The 21,072-nt window shown below is 39.5% G+C and overlaps 1 protein-coding gene across 1 annotated transcript; it reads right to left on the bottom strand.

The window, feature by feature from the left end:
* Positions 1–10,206: 10,206 nt before the first annotated feature.
* LOC102751475 (olfactory receptor 4K2) lies at positions 10,207–11,166 on the bottom strand. Its single transcript, XM_006756768.1, has one exon. It carries the CDS (start codon positions 11,164–11,166, stop codon positions 10,207–10,209), a length of 960 nt encoding a protein of 319 aa, XP_006756831.1.
* Positions 11,167–21,072: the final 9,906 nt, after the last annotated feature.

The raw sequence follows: 21,072 nt of genomic DNA on the forward strand, positions 1-21,072 counted from the left end.
GGGAACTCGTGCACGCCTTGGTTTGCAACTGTTGCAGGCATGGGAGGGTGACAGTGTGCTGGGGGATGTTCTCACACCAGGGGGGGGATGTGCACACCAGAGACCTCTGGCTTTGCAGATCTGCAAACCCCCATGGTGCGGCCAGGAGGATGTCAGTCTGGCCTGCCACGATGGCTGTCCCTGCAATCCTGCACCTTCTGGGCCGGGAGGCAGATCTTGCGCAGCCACTCTTGGGCGCTGATGGCCTGCAGACGCTACTTCAGCTCAGCCTGCAGGCTCCATTTGGCGTGCTCACAGCTGTCACCACCACCATGTGGGGAGTGCAGGCCACTCTCCACCGGCCTGCCTCCCCTGTCCAGAGGCTCTCTGTGCTGCTCACCTGCCCAGAGTGACTGGAGCTGGGCGGAAGCCAGGCATCCTGCCCTACCCAACCCCAGCCGATCCGCCCCTGTGCAAGCTGCTGCCCCGCCAGGAAGGGTCATGGATCCAGGTCCCGGGCCTGCAGACAGCCTCAAGCACTGCCCCCCGCCTGGCAGGGTCACAGAACCGGTCCCGGACCCAAGACAGCCTTGCCCGCTGTCGCCCGCCTTCAGTATACAAATTAGCCACCATCTTGTTGCTTCAGGGCAGGGCTTCCTACTGGGGTACCTGGCCAGTCTGGGTGAGGGCCCCAGTGTCACTCAACCTCAGCTGCTGAAAGCAGGAATCTGGTTTGTTTGGGTTCTATAATTGCAACATTGTTTCTTAGACTGCAGCTCAGAGGCCGGCAGCGGCAGGCAGGGAACCTTGGCTTCCTCCATTACTGGAGCAAGCAAACCTCCTGTTCACTTCAGCTGCCTGGCTGCCAGCCGCCATCTTGGTTGGCAGTTAATTTGCATATCCTGCTGATTAGCCAATGGGAAGGGTGTCGGGGTTATGGTCAATTTGCATGTTTCTCTTTTATTAGATAGGACTAGAGACCCATTCCATGAAATTTGTGCACTCAGGAGAGGGATTCCGATCACCCCATTGAGGGAGGCCCTGCCCACCCGTTGCAGCCTGCCAGTCGATAGCTTGGCCTCCTTCTTTTGGGCGATCGTGGAGCCCCCCCAAATTGATCGATTGCTTTTCCAGCCAGTGGCATGGACCTCCCACTGCAGGGGCCCCCAACCAATCACACCGCACCTGCCTTCATTGGCCTGGTGCCAGTGGATGTCATAGCATGGTCGTCCAGAAGGTTATCCTGATGGTCGTTCTGTTCAGTAGTTCTGTCGATTTGCATATTACACTTTTATTATTATAGATAGATTGCCATAGAGAGGAAGCCTAACACTGAGTCCCAACAGTTGACTGTTAAAGATAAACTTAGCAAACAATTTCAGGATGCTGAACATAATTTCGTGATACTGTGTCTTTTCCTCCAAGAGCCATTAGCCTAACTAAAACTGTCTGTAGTCATTGTGTTCTTCTCTTCCTCACTTTCTGTCTTTCTTTTTGATTGAGGATTCTTTGCAGTGTTATGCTTTGATTCTCTTCTCTTTATCTTTTCTTGTATCTGCTGTAGACCCTTTGGTTGTAGTCTCCATAAGTCTTGCAAAAAGAAAAAAATAACTTATTGTTAAAACAGTCTATTTTGAGCTGATAACAATGTCACTTCATTGCTTACAAAAATTCTACACTTTCACTTCCCACACACTCTAGAGTATTGCTGTCAGAATTTAGGCAGATAAAACAGCATGTACAAATGCCCCAACAGAATCAAGCCCAGCAAATTGGTAGAAAAGGAAAATTGGTGTTCCAAGGGGAGACAAATGCAAAAGGGGGCTGAGGAGGTAAGCAGAATCCTGATATTCGTGTTCTACTACACATTGTAATACATTGTTGTATATTCCCCAATCACATTGGCATTCTTTTTCTGGGATCTAAAGAAATGAAGCATGTCACATTATAATGTTTTAGGAACACATATTTGAAAATAATACATATATGATCTTCATCAACAGTGTAATGAGCAATGTCAAAATCAGAATACTTCCCTCTTGGAGAGACAAGTGCTGAGCAGTATTTACTTCACCAGGGATGTCCAGGTTTCTTCTGTAATCCTTCCTGCTGCTACCCGCCCCCCCCCACCACCACCACCAGGTATTCTCAGTCACCTTAATGTAAAGGCTTCCAGCAACTTCCATGTCATCCCCCCAATAAAAATTCATCCACATACCATCAGGGGAGCAAGCATCAATAAACCAATAAGGTCATTTCAGGGTATGGAAGTAGAAGGAATTCTGGGAAATAGCTTCAATGTGCAAGATGATAGAAAAAGAAGAGAAAAGGCAAAAAGGGCTCCTATTCCCAGAAATTGCTGGGCTAACAGTACCAAGTCAGCTCTCTAAGTTTCAGTATGCTGGTCAATTGAGCTAATGAAAGGTTATACAGGAGAGATTGGAAAGAGATAAGAACTGGGATAACTTTTCTTCTGTAACCCCAATATAAAGTGCAGCCACATGTTTAGGATATTTTATCAGCCATAGAAAAAATAAACAAGAAAAAACTTCCATCAAAGAAGAGTTTTCATCATAAACGGGTGCTGGATTTTATCATTTTTTTTTCTGAGAAGGCTGTAAAAAGTTCTCGAAATGGGAACTGGGTAAAAGTTGGCCTGTTGCTTACAGCCTGCCCTCAGTGCTTCACCATTACCTCTGCAATATATATCTAGCATCCAACTCTCTTGCCACTTTCAACACAATCTCTCTTTCCACTACCACTAATTTTACATCTTGTTTTCTAGAAAGAGAAAACGACATGAAACTCCTGAGTTCACTAGTATTTTTATCATTCTCTGCTTTTGTCTGTACTGTTCTTGCCCTCTGGCATATTTCCCCCCAACTTGGCCTTTCCAGTCTCCGACTCAGCACTTTGAGAAGATTTCTTTGACTTCTGTAAGCACATTTGGACATGTGTTTTCCAAAGTCTTTATATTACTGCAAACTTACATCATGTTAACTATGATACATTTTATTAGCTTTCACCTTATTAGGTATAATCTCTTTAAGCGTGGGTATAATATCTTATTATTCTGTTTATAAAGGACAGAGAAGTTCCTGATATGTAAAAAGGGGCAAAAAAAACATTTCTTGGATTATCTTTACTGAGAGAGGAGAATTAGGAGCCTTCTATTTGACAAAGGCAGAACATTCTACTTATGACAATTCATCTTTACTGACTAATGCTGAGCTACTTCAATAAGAGACTGATCTTATCTGAATGCAATTAAAGATACACTTGGAAGAACAAATATAGTTTTTCAATGTATAATGAAATGCAAACAATTAAAAGCAGATTTCTATTGAAGTGCAGTCAAGGAAAGAGAATCAGGACAGAGAAGGAGAAAGACATTAGAAAAAAGAAGTATTGCTAGAACTTCTAGTACTATGCTGTATAGAGTGATGAAAGCAGATATCCCTGTCTTATTCCTGGTCTTAAGGGAAACACTTTTAGTTTTTGCCCATTGGATATGATGTTGGCTGTAAGTTTTTCATATATAGCCTTTACTATGTTGAGGTATGATTTCTCTATTCCCACTTTGCTAAGAGTATGATCTCTCATTCCCACTTTGCTGGATTTTATAGAATGCTTTTCTGCATTTACTGATATGATCATGTGATATTTACCTTTCATTTTGTTTATGTGATGTATCACATTTATTGATTTGCAAATATTGTGCCAGCCTTGCATCCCTGGAATAAATCCCACTTGGTCATGTTATATGATATTTTTAATGTATTGCTGGATCTGATTTGCTAATATTTTTTGAGGATTTTACTGTCTATGTTCATTGGGGATATTGACCTATAATTTTCTTTCTTTGTAATGTCTTTAACTGGTTTTGGTCTTAGGATATAACTGACCTTGTAAAAAGAGCTTGGAAATCTTCCCTCCTCTTGAAATTTTGGGAATAGTTTAAGGAGGATAGGTATTAGTTCTTTTTTGTTTTCTTTTTCTTTTTTTTTCTTTTTTTAGTATTTGGTAAAAGAAAGACGTGAATATTGCTTCAATTACATTAGTTGTGATTGTTCTGGTCAGAGGGAGCTCTTACCTTTTTCGACAGCATGGATGGACCTGAAGGGTATTATGCTAAGCAAAATAAGCCAGACAGAGAAAGACAAATATCACATTATCTAACATGTGGAATCTAGTGAACAAAATAAACTGACAAACAAAATGGAACTGGTAGCATGGATTCATGGAACAGACTGGCCAGCACCCAAGGGGAAATGGGTGGGAGTGACAGGATAAAGAAGGTGAAGGGATTAGCTAAAGAACATATATGCATATCCCATGGATACAGACAATAGTTTGGTGAAGGGTAGGGGTGGGGGTGAGGGAGAACTGGGTGGCAGTAGGCAAAGGTATGGGGGGGGGGGAGACACCTGTAATTATGTCAACATTAGAAATTTTTTATTAAAAACAAACAAATAAATGAAAAAAAGAAGTGTAACAGATTTTTATACTGCACTTTGGCTTAAATCTTCATACAGGAATAATTTTTAGGAATATCAACATTCCCAGGTGTTCAATAAATGCTGCTTGTTAAGATTTAGCCGTCAAAGGTTGGAGGCAAGAGTGGATTATCTCAAAGTGGGGATTAGAGCTGGACAAGTTATAGGTGTATGGCAATGGAAAAGGTATATTAAACATTTTAAGTTCTTTATTAAGGGTGACAAACACTTGAGGTAATACACATGAATGGAGTGGTCTTGTGGAAAACAGGAGATGAGATATTTGGTACTCACCTTATTGAAAAAGAGCTACAGCTTAGAATTGTGGCTCAATGATGGAGGATTTATGTTTGTTTTTAGGCTTTTAAGAAAATCCATCAAACTATATTTCTAAAAATATTTTTATTGGTTTCAGAGAGGAAGGGAAAGAAGAGAAAGATAGAAACATCAATGATGAGAGAGAATCATTGATTGGCTGCCTCCTGCATGCCCCCTATTGGGGACTGAGCCCACAATCTGGATGTGCCCTTGACCAGGAATTAAACCATGAACTCCTAATTCATGGGTCTCCACTCAACCACTGAGTCACATTGGTTGGGGCAATCAAGTTCTATTTTTTATGTGAAAACTCCCACTAATTTTATTAATTAGTTTTATCCTATCCTATATAATAAAGAGGTAATATGCAAGTTGACCATCAAGGCCTCGCACAAGATGGCCTCCACAAGATGTTGGCAGGGGAGGGCAGTTGTGGGCAACCAGGCCTGCAGGGGAGGGCAGTTGGGGGAGACCAAGCCTGCAGGGGAGGGAAGTTAGGGGCAACCAGGCCTGCAGGGGAGGGCAGTTAGGGGCAACTGGGCCTGCAAGGGAGGGCAGTTAGGGGTGACCAGGCCGACAGGGGAGGGCAATTAGGGGCAATCAGGCCTGCAGGGGAGGGCAGTTGGGGAGGACCAGGCCTGCAGGGGAGGGCAGTTGGGGGTGACCAGGCCTGCAAGGGAGGGCAGGTGGGGGCAATCGGCCAGCAGAGGAGCAGTTAGGCGTCGATCAGGCTGGCAGGGGTGTGGTTACAGGGTGATCAGGCTGGCAGGCAAGAACAGTTAGGGGCAATCTGGCAAGCAGGCAGGAGAGCAATTGGGAGCCAGAAGTCCCGGATTGTGAGAGGGATGTCTGACTGCCGGTTTAGGCCCAAACCCTGTGGGATCAGTCAGTCTATACTAATAAAAGCCTAGGTGGTCCTCACACCCTCACGCACAATGTCATCACAAGATGGCTGCCACCAGATGGCCATGCGCAAAGCGAAGGCAGGGCCCGGTGGATGCTCCGCGTGGTGAGGCCTGGGGGTCCCATGGCTCTGCACGGCGCAGAGGAGGCCGGTTCTTGTTTCTCTGCCACCTCATGCAGAGGAGGCGGGTCGCAGCAGAGAAGGGCAGTTGTGGGCGATCAGGCCTACAGGGGAGAGTAGTTGGGGGCGATTGGGCTGGCAGGGGAGCAGTTAGGCATCAATCAGGCCGGCAGGGGAGTGGTTAGGGGGCGATTAGGCTGGCAGACAGAAGGGGTTAGGGGCAACCAGGAGGCAGGCAGGTGAGCAGTTAGGAGCCAGCAGTCCCAGATTGGAGAGGTTGCAGACTGGACTAAGAGACACCCCCAACCCGTGCATGAATTTTGTGCACTGGGCTTCTAGTTTAATATAAGGATAATATGCAAATCAACTGAAAGGCAGAACAACTGGTCGCTATGATGCACACTGACCACCAGGGGGCAGATGCTCAATGCAGGAATTGCCCCCCTCATGGTCAGTGCGCTCTCACGGGGGAAGCACTGCTCAGCTAGAAGCCAGGCTCATGGTTGGCGAGTGCAGTGGCAATGGTGATGGGGGAAGCCTCTCCTGCCTCCGAGGCAGCCTCTCCCACCTCCAAGTCAGTGCCAGTGGGTGCGGGCCTAAGCTGGCAGTCGGACATCCCCTGAGGGCTCCCAGACTGCGAAAGGGCGCAAGCCGGGCTGAGGGACCCCCAACCCCCAGTGCATGAATGTCACGCACTGGGCATCTAGTTTGTTTATAAACCGTTGAGGGAAATGAAAACATACAGGGAATGCAGGCAGTTGCAGCTTGCAGCCTATTGACCTGCAAAGCTGATAAATTAACCTGCTACAAACCACACACCCAGTAAGTGGTGCACAGCTGAATTCAGGTCAGGCAATCTGTCTTTCATAGGGCTACTCCCCATTCTCACTCCAGGAGTTCTTAGTAGTGTGATCGCAAGTATGTGCACACACAGAAACACACACACACACACAAATGTACCACAGACACCTTTGGAAGTTCAGTGAAGTCCAAAGTTTTCTCATTAGAATAATAGTTCAAAACCATGAAATAAAATACATAAGAGCTCAAATAAACCAATTATATTGAAATATATTTATCAAAATGAGCAATGAGGACATAGGAATGGGCTTTCCTACTGAGAAGTGCCCAGATAGGGACTAGATGTTAATCCTAGAACTTCAGAAATATTTTAGCCAGATGTAATGTCTGATGCTATGATTTTATGATTCCATTTTTAACAATGTCCTGGATAATACTTTCACCATATCTTTAAATAATAGTTCTTTTATATCTTCATATATCTAAACAGTATTTCTGCCTTCAGTTAAATGTATTTACTAATGTGCTGTATATAAAATGAATAGATAATTGCCATTATTCATTTTCCATTTGATACTTTTAATAAATTCAGTAATAAGAATTTAAAGCATTTTATTACCATATTTTGAATAGGCAAAAGACACAAAATATGTGAATAACATTTTATCAGTTTTTAATTATGTACTTTTATTTTAAAATGTTATTGTAACAAAACAAAATAGTGGCCTATTAAACATTGTGTATTTATTATTTTTTTTCTTTCACACACTCTTGAAATATATTTCAATTTAAAATGAATAAGAAACCTCAAAAACATAATACTTCTTTTGAAAAACATAAGCATACGAAAGACAACATTAACTATAGAAACACACAAAAAATTAATAATTGGCAGAAATTCAATATTTCAACATTAGTTAATAGTAAATAAATTGACACATCCTACTGTAGTTTTAAAACCATGCCCTTTAAATTCAAATAAGCACATCTATTTCCATTTCAGTAACCCTATGATTTTTTACATAAAATTTAACACAATTACAATATTATTAATATTTATTAAGCCTTTAATGAGTGCCAAGTTCTGCTATTTTGTTACATGTGTTTTGGCTTAATTTTCACAAAGTCTCTAATGGTTAAATACTATGTGCACAGTTCATAGATTAAGAACCTGAGTCTTGGAAACATTAAAAATACTTGCTCAAGTTTGCACAATGAGAAAGTGTAGTATGGAATGCAACCTACAGCAGATTGATCCTATCTAATTGCTAAAAATGTGCCTTAAAGACAGAGGAACAATCTTGTACTTTAATGACACCCCAGAACCCAGCAAGGGCTTAAACAAAAAAACATGCTCAAGAAATAATTATTGAACTAAAAATTGAAATTTTAGAAGTGAGGTGTATATTTAAAACAAGGATGATAATTTTTGCTGAATAATGGGAATGTGGCAAAAGTCCATTTCTAACTTACCTTTTTGCATCCATCTGACTGACTTTGAAGCAAGAAGGAATAGCTTATGATTTGATTAAAAATGAACTAGTATTTCAAATTTCAAATGTGGTTTTATATGTAACATTACATTTCTGCATAAACTTCTGCAGATTATTTAACAAAAGATATTAAATATTTGGCTTGGAGGTTATTTGACCTAAAACACATAGAGACCTTAAAGGTTGAAGAAAAAATGTAAGAAACTATGAATGCCATTTCTGATTTTGCAAGAGAGAGGCTTGTGTTTTCCTCAAAGTACTTACAAAGTGTCTGAATCCATGATGACAGGCTGTTTCCTGCATTTTTTTTCATATACTTCAGTCAATTTAAGAAGATACAACCTCTCAGTGTTGTTATTCGTAGAAATATCAAAGTTTCAGGCAATTTAATATAGTCCCACACCTCCATGCTAGCAATGGAAAACTGAAGAGTGTTCTATTTATTTTTCTGCCATATGTCTTAACAAGCTACAGTCTTAAAGACATGCTCCAACTAAAATATCAAATTTTGTGTGCTTGTGGATTGGCCTGAGTGCAATTATTCTTCAAAGGCATACTACTTAAAAATCAGATGCATTTTGTGTCAAAGTCCATGGGGATGGGAAGGGAAAAGCTAATGATATTTTTAGAATCCATTCTGTCCACTTTATATAAAATAGTTACATCAAAAAATTAATCCACTTTTAGTATCCTTCTATTAGCTATTAAAAGGGGACAATGAGGTAAAGAGAATCTTCTAGAATAGCACAATTAGGAAATGGCAGATCCAAGATTTAATTCTGAGGTCCATGTGTGTTTGGAACATTGATCTTTGCCCCTTACAGTGATTCAGCCTTGAGCTAGCTCTATAAAACCTCAGGACTTCGGGTTCTTTAACTGTTAGGGAAATGGGTTGGTCAACTGAGTTCCAAACACTGTCTTGCAATAAAAATGTATTTAACATATTAATAAACCAAGTTGAGGAGAATTCTACTCTATATTTGTTAAATTATTTCCTTCCTTGCCCTAACTGGTTTGGCTCAGTGGATAGAGCATCGGCCTGCGGAATCAAGGGTCCCAGGTTCGATTCTGGTCAAGGGCATGTACCTTGGTTGCGGACACATAATCAGTAGGGGGTGTGCAGGAGGCAGCTGATCAATATTTCTCTCTCATCAATGTTTCTAGCTCTCTATCCCTACCCCTTCCTCTCTGTAAAAAATCAACAAATTTTTTAAAAAATTATTTTCTTCCACAAGTTATGTTATATTGAAAATAAGACCCAAAACTCATACTAAGACTAATAATACTTTTGAATATTTTATTTGGGATAAAAATGTCACAGATTTAACAGTTAATAATTTTCCAAATGTTTTCTTAGAATTAAATGAATTCATCATATCTATTATATTCAGCCAGGTTTTAATGGCTTAAACTTTTAAAAGTTTGATTAATTATCTGCTATATCAATTATCAAGTGTGATAATTATATGCCTATTAAGAAACCATATTGTTAAATTTCAGGTCCTACAAACTGTTCTCTTTTGTTCAAAGTTGACTCAGAACTCAAACAATTAGACCCATTAAATCAAGATTGCTCAACAATATTCAAAATAATCTGTTTATGATGTCAATTTTTTTTCATGAAAATATTCTACTGCTATGGAAAAAAAACCCACAACTTATTATTCCCAAAACTCTAAGTTAAATCTCTCCATGTGGATACCATCAGAGTACCACGAGGTTATGCAGCTGAGTGATATGTTCTGAGTTAGAATACTAGTGAAGAGTATGTTATCTCAGCCTTCTCTAATAGTCTTAATCTAAGTATGTTTATAGGGTTTGATCTATAAAACCTGAATTCATGTTCACAAATTTGATGTGCACATTTTTCTATGGAAAAAAATTGATTTTTGACAGATTTTTAAATGGATTCATAATCTTAAAAGGATTGTAAACACTGCACTGACTTTTAAGCAAGATATTTTATATTTTCAACCTTGGCTTTTTATTTTCATGAATTTAAACTAAATAACTTAAAAGGCAGCTACTGAGTTTAATTTTTCTATTGCACTAAGGACAGAACTCAGGATATGAAATCTTAGACAGGGGTCTCTGTTCACTGCACTGGATATCTTGGGGTCCTTTTCCCAAGATATAAATATTGATTACTTAGTTTCTTCATCACAGCTGTTTTCACTTCCTGATTTCTCAGAGTATAGATAAGTGGATTCAAAAAAGGGGTGAAGATGGTATAGAAAACAGAGAGAACTTTGTCCACTAGGAAGTTTGTGAAAGGCCACACGTAGATGAAGATGCAGGGCCCAAAGAACATTAACACAACAATGAAATGTGCAGTGCAGGTAGAAAACGCCTTAGATGATCCTATGGAAGAGTGGTCCTTGATAGTAACAAGAACAATAATGTATGAGGTGAGCAAAAGCAGAAAACTTATAAGAGCAATCACACCACTGGTTGAGATCATGAAAACCCCAAGGACATATATATCTATACAAGACAGCTGGATGACCAAAGGAAGGTCACAGAAGAAACTATCTATAACATTGGGGCCACAAAAGGGTAAATAGAGAATAAAAGCTAGCTGGCTCATTGTATGCAGGAAGCCCACCATCCAAGAAGTTACCACAAGCCCAACACATACTCTTTGGCTTATAATAGTTGAATAATGGAGAGGTTTGCATATGGCAATGTACCTGTCAAAAGACATGGAGATCAGCAGCACAATCTCAGTCCCAGTGAAAAGGTGCAATAAGAAGATCTGAGAAATGCAACCCTCAAAGGAGATGGTCTTGCGTTGAGCAAAGAAGTCCATGATCATCTTTGGAGTGGCAAAAGAGGACAGGCACATGTCAATGAGAGACAAATTGCTGAGTAGGAAGTACATGGGGGAGTGGAGGTGTGGGGTGGACAGGATCGTGAACAAAATCAGGCAGTTACCCAACATGGTCATTAAATAGAAAACGAAAAACATCACATTGAAGAAAATCTGGAGCTCAGGAGAATCAGTAAGTCCAAGTAACACAAATTCAGACACTCTGGAATGGTTGAAGCCCTCCATTGATCCACAGACTTTGCTCTAAAATGACAAAATGGAACAGAATGATAGAGCTAGAAAATGTGACACTTCTATAAGTACATAATAAGGAGTTATAATATTAGTTAATACTTTACTAGAGTATTGATTATTGCCTAAAATCCAACTAATAACTATCTCAGTAACAATATTTTCTTTTTGGAATCACTTAACAATTGCTATGAGAGATCAATTCAAATGGACAACTTCTTGGTTTTGACTAGCATTAGTACATGTTGGTTTATATTCATCACATACCCACACTATAATTTCCTGTTCTGAATGTTACATAATCAATATTTATAGAGGAAGATTACACTGAGTTAGTGTGCTCTACTTAATAAATCAGATAAATAAAAAAGTTAAATAAAGGTGGAAATCGCAACAGTTTCTGTTAAACCAAAAGAAAAAAACAATTATATTGAATCCATTATTGTTGAGCACTGGATTTAAATAACAGTTTAACATGATTTCAGAGGACTCACTTAGTTTACGAGGGTGATAAATGATTTTTCATTTAAGTGAATTCCCAATCTTCTCAGCTACAGAAAAATCCAGTTTCATTCTCATTTCACTTGCCTACTTTCAAAGTGTTTTGTCAGTATTGATAAGTACTATTTTTATCTACTAATATTTAAATGATAAATTAATTTCTAATTCCATAAAACTACTGATGACCAAATGGTATATACATAACATATGAGAGTTATTCTCAACCTTGTCACTTCATAATCTCATAGAAACATTTAAAAAAAGAAGAAATCCCTCTTTCAATTTTCCTCATGCTGCTCAAATACATTTATTTTTATTGATTAAGGAAAAAAAAAGGTTTTAGGACTGGGCCAGGAAATGCATAAGATGAGTGTTGGGTATCTTGTAGTACCAGAATATAAGATGCTAAAAACAAAACAAAGCAAACAAAAAACCCACATTGATGGCAGCATGTCAAAGTGACACCAGAGCCAACTGAAAGAGGACTCATTCAAAATTGACTTTTCAATTTAGAGCACATTTCAAGTTCTGCAAATATGTCCTATGGCACTTTTCATCTAGGCGATCTCCCTTTTTCCCATTTGGAAAAATGTATGGTTTCACCCTCATATACTTAACATATTCCAATTGTTCTATCAATATTGATAAGTATTTTTTTAATTTGTCAGAGGACAATATTCCAGAAATCTTAAAACTGAACTGTGGCAAAAGGGCTAAGGGTTAAAGTATTCTTGACTTGCTCTGTGATCTTGATCATTCCTCAGTAGCCTCTCAGAGACTTGCTTCTTTGTCTGTAAGAATTAAATTAGTTGGTTTACATAAAGCAGTAAAAATATTTTCTGGGTAAGATTCATGAACTCTCCGGATTTCCCAATGCAAATTTAAGAACACTGTTCCAAAATAATCAGTTTGACTTATTGTATTAATACTAGTAGTAATAATTGCAGTAAAAATATTCTAAGTTTCAATTCATAAATTAGAAACAGATATATGCTTCCAAACCAACTTCATCTTTTTAAAGTTAAATTACTTATTTTCATATGAAAATTATATGAGTACCTTAATATATTAAATTCACTGAAAATTCTCAGCCTTATATATTTAAATATTTCTCCTACTTTCCTGACTTAATAATGTAGTTATTAATGAGAGCATGGAAACTCTTACTATATCCAGTTTACATACATAATGGATGTATTATGTATTCATTGTCAGTGAATAAAGAGTTGTCAGTTTTTTATCTCCTTTCAGTACCTATTTAGTGGAATCATTCATCCTTATAGACAATATATATATTCTTTACTACTGCTCTATTATTTTTGCTTTATATAATTATAAATGATTATTTTTTGCTAACTGAGGAACACAAACTACAATTGCTTCTCAAGATCCTTAATATTATTTCCAGCTGTTAACCTACCAGCTACTCATCAGGGATCAAAAACACCACATCCTGCAAGATTCACAAGCCTACTGAAATCACCATGTTCCTTAGTAAGCATCAGAAGTGTGGAATATGGATATATATTTTCTCTAGTCTTGGTATGAAAGCCACTCGAAGACAGCAACATTTAGGAGATCAGGGATTAGACACTGCGATCTATTTGCAGTGGGAGTTATTAAAATGTTTAGCAACTTTCCCCAAAGTTGCAAGAACTGTGAGGAGTGTCTTTGCTATTTAAAGTGAAGATGCATATTCATGTTGAGATAGTGTGATTACAGAAACAGCACAACTGGCACTGGCCTAGAAGGAGAGCTTTGCAAAGCCATTTAAGAAGTATTTAAGGAGCAAAAAATTGTTCCTTTGAATATGGAAATATTGCTACCTTTCTGCCCCAGTATTCTATGTCCCAAAGTTGGAAAATTACTCTTTTTATGGTAAGGACATTAAAAATTAGTACAGACTAAAAGGTATGATAGCTGCTGCCACAGGTGGCTGAAATCTGGGGAAGAGCAAAGTAACTGGGAGAAGTGAAACAGTTACTATGCAAGTACCCTAGAGGGATGATGTAAGAATTAAACTATACAAATAAATGTAAAGCATTCAGCACAATTCCTGGCACAGAGGAATTGCTGGATAAAATATGGTAGAAGGAATAGCAGAGATTATTATAATTATTAACATTACTTTTTGAAATGTCCATGAAAAACAATCCAGGAAGATATTAGATGTGAATTCTCAACCTAAAACCATAACTAAGAATCTTGCCATGTTTACCTGAAGGCCAATCATTTATCTGTGACTTGCTCGCCAAACCCAACTTTCTTCCCAAATAGCTCATGATTTGAACTCTTCACAACTACCATACCTACTCCACATTCCCCACAGGACTAGCAAACCAGCCCAACATAGTCTTCCCAGCTGATTACATTCCTTTATGACTCTGAAATAAGAAAACAAGTGACTATGTCTTTAAGATCTTTAAATTGCTTCATCTGTTAAAGAGAGAGAAAGGAAATGACTAAAAAGACCCCCAAAAAGAAAGAAAAAGAAAAAAGCCAACCAACACACACAAAGGTTTGGTAAAGTATTTGCCCTGGTTTAAAACAAAAGGTAAGTTTATATCATTATTACTGGAGTTATCCTGGAAAAGGCAATAAGATTAACAGAAAAATAATAAAAATAAAAGATAATTTAGACAGACAAACAATCCAATTAAAAAATGGGCAAAGGACCTAAATTGATACTGCTTTAGAGAAGATATACAGAAGGCCAAGAGGCATATAAAAGAGTACTCAAAGTTACTAACCATCCAAGAGATGCAAATTAAAGTGACCATGAGGTATTACCTCACATCTGTCAGAATAGCTACAATCAATAAGTCAACAAGCAACAAATGCTGACGAGGATGTAAAGAAAAGGGAACCCCAGTACTCTGGTGATGGGAACGCAGACTGGTGCAGTCACTGTGGAAACATTATGGAGTTTCCTCAAAAAAATAAAAAATTGAACTGCCGTTTGACCCAGTGATGCCACTTCTAGGAATATATCCTAAGAATCCTGAAACACCAATCAGAAAGAATATATACACCTTTATATTCATAGCAGCAGCATTTACAACTAGTGGCCTGGTGCACGAAATTCATGCACATTAAAGGGGAATTAATTAAAGGAAATATTTTAATATTGCTATTTGCCCTTTCTCTATAATAGAAGTGTCAGGGATGAAAGAAAATTAGTAAAATGTATATGAAAATCTCCCTCCTGTCAGAGTCTGGGGTGTGCTGCGGGACCCAGAGTCAAGTCCCTGCCTATCTGCACGTGCCTTGAGATAGCACGAGACCCAGACCTGACCAGCCCCACCCCCATCAAGCCCCACAGGGTGGGGGGCACAGCCTCAGGTCCCCCGGCCTGGCGCCAGGCAGGGGGCACAGCCTCAGGTGCCCTGTCAAGCCCCAATGGGTGGGGGGGCACAGCCTTAGGTCCCCCAGCCTGGCACTGGGTCGGGGGTGCAGCTTCAGGTCCCCTGGTGTAGCCTCAGGTCCCCTGGCTCTGGCACCAGGGCAGGGAGCATGGCTCTGGTCCCCCAGCCTGGCCTCAGGTCCTCCAGACCTGGCTCTGAGGCGGGGAGCAGCAGCCTCAGGGCCCCAGCCCCCATGCGAGGGTGCGAAGGTGCAAAGGCATGATGACCATTTGCATATTAGCTCTTTATTATATAGGATAGCTAAGATCTGGAAATAGCCCAAGTGCCCATCAGTAGATTAGTGGATAAAAAAGCTGTGGTACATTTACACCGTGGAATACTATGCAGCAGTAAAAAAGAAGGATCTCTTACCCTTTGAGACAGCATGGAGAAACCTGAAGAATATTATACTAAGTGAAATAAACCAGTCAGAGAAAGACAAGTATCACATGATCTCACTTATATGTGGAATCTAATGAACAAAGTAAACTTACCAACAAAATAGGTCCAGAGGCATGGAAGCAAGGCACAGACTGACAAATCTCAGAGAAAAGGTGGGGAAGGGGGAATAGATTAAACAAAGAACTTATATGTGTGTGTGCGTGGCCCATGGATATGGACGATGGTATGATGGAGGCCTGGGGTGGGCAGGGGCTGGGTGGAGGAAGGTGGTGGGAGAATAGAGGGGACATCTATAATACTCACAACAATAAAGATAAATATAAATTTTTAAAAAGAGCATGAGGGACTTCTGGGGCATTATGAAATGGTTCTGTAATTGGTTGTGGTAGTGGTTACATGAATTTATACATGTGCTAAAATTCATAGAACTGCATACCAAAAGAAACCAAATCAATTGACTTTAAGATGATTTATAAAATAGAATTTTAAAAAGCAAAATCAGGTAATTCAGTACAGTGGCCAATTACAAAATAGGCAAATAAAACCAATAGCTTCTTTATAAATCAATTACCTATTAAAGTATATAATAAAACAGCCAATTCAGATGAACATTAAGATATACAAATAGGAATAATATGAATCAGAAATATGTTGTTTTTGTGTGACAACAAACTATATTACTTTTTAAAAGAAATAAAATGACTGGAATAAACTGAAACATATACTGTGTTATTGGATGGAAAAAGTTAATAACATTCAACACATAAATTTCTATAAACTCTATGTAAGTTTTTTGATTTAACAAAATAATTTTCAAAATATTTCTAGAAGTCAGATGTGAGTAGTAAAGAATTAGAAATAATATTTTAATATGAAAAAGTATTATAAAAGCATAATATTTAAATGACACATGAGAAGAATGTGACGCAATGAAAAAATTAATGTAAGGTACCTGAGAGTACCAAAAAATAGATATAGATACAAAAATATGTAAGAATTTATAATATTACTAGTGGTCTGGTGCACGGATTCATGCACATTGAAAGAAAATTAATTAGAAGAAATATTTTAATACTGCTATCCACCCTTTCTCTATAATAGAAGTGTCAGAGATGAAAGAAAATTAGTAAAATGTATATGAAAATAATATGTAAATTACTAATAAACAATAACAACATGATATAACAACAAAGACATGATATAAAAACAAAAAAAAACATGATATAAAAACAACATTGATAAAAACCAATGACTGATAAATTGATTAAACTTATTCTAATATCTCCCTGTACACCACATTGAGTAAAAACACTTTCAGAGTGCTCAACTAATTTCCCTTGTGATGAAGTATTTACAAGTTTAACTTTAATGTCACACACTCTTCAAACTTGAGAGAAAGCAACATATTACTGACCATGTCCAAAAACAGGTTCAGGTAGGAATATTCCTATTCTATCTAGATTTTGTCCTTGTGATTTATTAATAGTCATCACAAATGCTGGCATCACCGGAAACTGTCTTTGAATTAATTTAAATGGGAGGCTGCAGGAAGCCACTGCTTGCCAATACTGTCAGTACACCAAGGAATGTGGAAGGCCAATGGACCTTGGGCATTAGCAGGACTGATGCTAAGCACCGAGTGTTGAGATAGTTGCCGGAAGCCGGTCCATCCTTGCTGCTTGACACAGTCGCTGCAGGGAAGAAACATCTGCACAGCATGTGTCTCAGAGGACCGGGCGTATATGGCATACTGTTCTTGATGTGTTTGCTCACCTTCTCGGCGCTGTGTTTTAACCAAAGTCACGTCTCTGAGAAAGGTTGTTTCTTCAGGTAGGGATTTTCCCCTGAAGTTAGGGAGGGAATAAAACCCCTTAACTATGTGCCAGGCGGGTAGTTAATCACTTTAACTACGAACAATCACACTTAAGCTACAAAATCTTTACTCCCTAGAATGGAGATAAGAAGCGTCCTAACCTTTGGAATAGAAATTGATAGGATTAAAATCAACTGGTATAAATACAGGTGTAACAAGACAATAAGAGACAGAACCTGGCTGGAGAACCAAGCGAGAACTTGGCAAGAGAACCTGGACAGAACCTGACTGGAGATCCTGGCTAGACCCTGGCTACAGAACCTGGCTGGAGAACCTAGCGAGAGAACATGGCAAGAGAACCTAGACAGAACTTGGCTGGAGACCTGGCTAGAGAACCTGGCAACAGAACCTGGCTGGAGACCTGGCTAGAGAACTTGGTGACAGAACCTGGCTGGAGACCTGGCGACAGAACCTGGCTGGAGATCCTGGATAGAACCAGGCAAGAGAACCCAACCATGATGATCGACTGAACTCTGTCTCCGTGTCATTCCCTCTTCACCGACTCCATCCACACCTTTGGGAACCCCTGGACCTGCTGGGGCTGGACCCAGCAGATAGTGGTGGCTCAAGACAATTTTTAATCTAATAATCCTTTTGCTGTTTACCAAACTTTACCTTTGATATGCCTGTATGCATTGCTAAAGGGCAAATGTGTATAATTATAATATTACTAGTGGTCTGGTGCACGGATTCATGCACATTGAAAGAAAATTAATTAGAAGAAATATTTTAATACCGCTATCCACCCTTTCTCTATAATAGAAGTGTCCGCTTTTTTTTGTATAAAAAGCAGACAGGCCAGAGGTCAGGGTGCCTCTTCAAGAAAGAGGTCTCTACCTGCCCCCACCATGCCTTCTCAATTCATATTTCTTGTATAGTATTTTCATTTGTGTGACAGCCCCTCCTTCAGATCCTTAACCTCAACCATGCAGGTCGTGGCAGGAGGCCAGTGTCAGACAGAGACAAATAAATTCTTGGAATTAGAACAACCTCTCCTTCCACAGATCCTGTTAATACTTCAGCTTTGATTATGTTAGGTCACAATCTTTTGATAATAAATCTAGTACCATTACAAGGACCTCATTTACTATTAAGATTTCTCAGTAGCATGATGATTGCACATACTTTCAATTTTAATTTATGACACGGCCTCTTCAGCATCATTCGTTGAATCGATGGAATCATCACTCAAATAGGTGTGAAAATCTCCATCGATTTTTAAATTGCCAGTGGGCATCTTATGTACCGGTCAGCTGGTCGGCCGTTCGGACAGACATATGGTCAGTCACTTAGCCTTTTATATAGATAGATTATGTCTACAGTTTTATAACCTTAATTGGCAAAAGAAATTTTTCAGATAAAATTAAGGCTGCTGATAAACTAAACTTAGAATAGGGAGATCATCCAGCATTATCCTGGTGACTCAATATAAACACAAGAGTCCTTAAAAGTGAAAGTGGAATTTTGTAGATATCAATGAAATAATTCTAAAATTTATAAGGGAAGACAATAATCTTGGAATAGCCAGCCCAGCACTAAAAAAAAACAAAGTGGCAGGACTCACACTATCCATTTTAAGACATATTCTGAAGACACTTGAATCAAGACAGCATAATATTAATTGAAGAATACATAGCTCAATGAAACAAAATACATAGCCTAAAAATAGACCCACACAAGTATAGACAATGATCTTTGACAAAGGAGCAAAAGCAATTCAGTGAAGAAGGAGGTGTTTACACCTGTAAAACTGACAAAATTTTAATATTAGATATTTCTGAGTGGTGGAATTGTAATTTTCACATTATTTTAAATTCATTTATTTAATAAATATTTATGAACACCTACTTTGTGCCCGGCAATTGACAAACAACTCCCTGCATTCATGGATACTATATACGATAGTGGAAAAAGACAGGCAATAAAATAAATATGTGGAACATATGTCATGTTAATATGATAAATACTATGGATGAAAGTAATGTAGGGAAGAGGGATATGGAGAATTGTGAGAGTGGGATGCAAATTTTAAGAGGGAGGTCAGGGAAGGTCTCACATGGAAAGGTGATATTTAAGGAAAGGACTGAAATAAATTATGAAGTGAGTCATGCCAATCAACACCTTGGGAAAGCATATTTCAGACAGAGGAAACAGTAAGTCCAAAGTCCTGGGAGGGGCTGGGACAATGTGGCACATTCTAGGAGCAGGAGGCCAGTAGGGCAGAACAGTGTGGAATGGAGTAGGATGAGAGGTCAGAGAGAGGAACGGGGGAGGAGCTGGGATATAGAAAGGGTTGGGTTGTATGGACCTTTATGGTAGATAACTAGGAGGGACTTCAGCCCTTACTTTAAGTAAGATGGGAGTTATTGAGGGTTTTGAGAAGAGGAAGGTGATGATGTGACTCTATTTTAATTAGGTGATTCTAGATGCTCAGCTAAAAATAAACTAAAATGGGACAAGAACAAAATTGAGACTAGTAAAGAGGCTACAGCCATAAAAGATGATGGTTTGGGACCAGATGGTAGAATTTAAAGGAGAGAGCATTTATTCTAGCAGTTTTATGATGGCAGAGCTAATCCATACTTGTTAATATATTGCATGTGATATGAGAGAAAATGTTTCTAAAATATTATGAATCCAATATTTTGGCCCAGAGATTGGAAAGGTGGAATTACAATTCGCCAAGATGGGTTGTGGGGTGGAGAGAAGGGTGTAGTAAAGATGAAGCGTCAGTCTGGAATATTATGTGTGAGGTGATACTAATACATTAAAGTTGAGCTGTGGCAGTGGCATAGGATGCTGGCTATGGGACAGGAGCCTAGAGTTCACAAGAAAGATATGTATAGAGTTAATCAACATGTAGTTGAAATTAGAAGCTGGACAGCTAAGGAGAAACTCTCAAAGAAAAATGAGAAAACAGCAGGTTTGGTGGAAGGAGACTATGAAAGTGGATTCCTGAGAAGGCAGTGATCCACTGTGTCAGATGCTGCTCAGGAATCAAATACAAGACCTAAATAAAGATCATTGATATCATTGAGGATCACGACAAGAGCTGTTTTATCAGCCTGATCAGATGAGTTGAAAAGGAAAGAAATTGGAAGCAGAGGGCATAAACATGCCAGCCTGAAAAGGCTAAATACTGTATATTCCAACTATATAACATTATGCAAAAGGCAAAACTATAAAGACAGTAAAAAGGTCAGTGGTGGGGGAGGGAAAATGGCGGAGGTATAAAGGGACGTGTCCTGTGCCTTCTCCTGGAGCAGATAAGGGTGAGCAGCTGAAACGGGTAACATACAGCCCGAATAGGCAGAGGATTTTCAGCTGAGAGACTGTCTGCAGCTAGGAAAGACCGAGGACCCCCAGGAAAAAAAAAAAGGACGGTTGGAGACTGCGGCTGAAACCTCTCTTGGTGTGCCAGCGCAGCAGCAGAGACCGCGCCATTTTGGGCGATTGTTGCCGGCATCCAGAGACCAGCTACTAACCTGGAAACAAGGGATCTCAAGCAGCGTGACTGCGTGAACTCAGACAAGCACTGCTTCTTCTCACGGAAAGGTTAGACTTTCCCTAAAGGTGCGGTTTGCAATTCGGGTTGGAAAGAGGACCGAGCTCGCGTGCGCGCGCTGGGCGAAATCTGCGCCCCACAGAGTCCGCAGCCGTTGGGACCAGCGTGACCCGCCAGTGGAGAAGGGGCCCCACAGGGCTGCTGGCAGACGGGAA

Source organism: Myotis davidii, unplaced genomic scaffold (assembly GCF_000327345.1).
Source record: "Myotis davidii unplaced genomic scaffold, ASM32734v1 scaffold594, whole genome shotgun sequence".
In the NCBI taxonomy this organism is placed as follows: Eukaryota; Metazoa; Chordata; class Mammalia; order Chiroptera; family Vespertilionidae; genus Myotis; species Myotis davidii.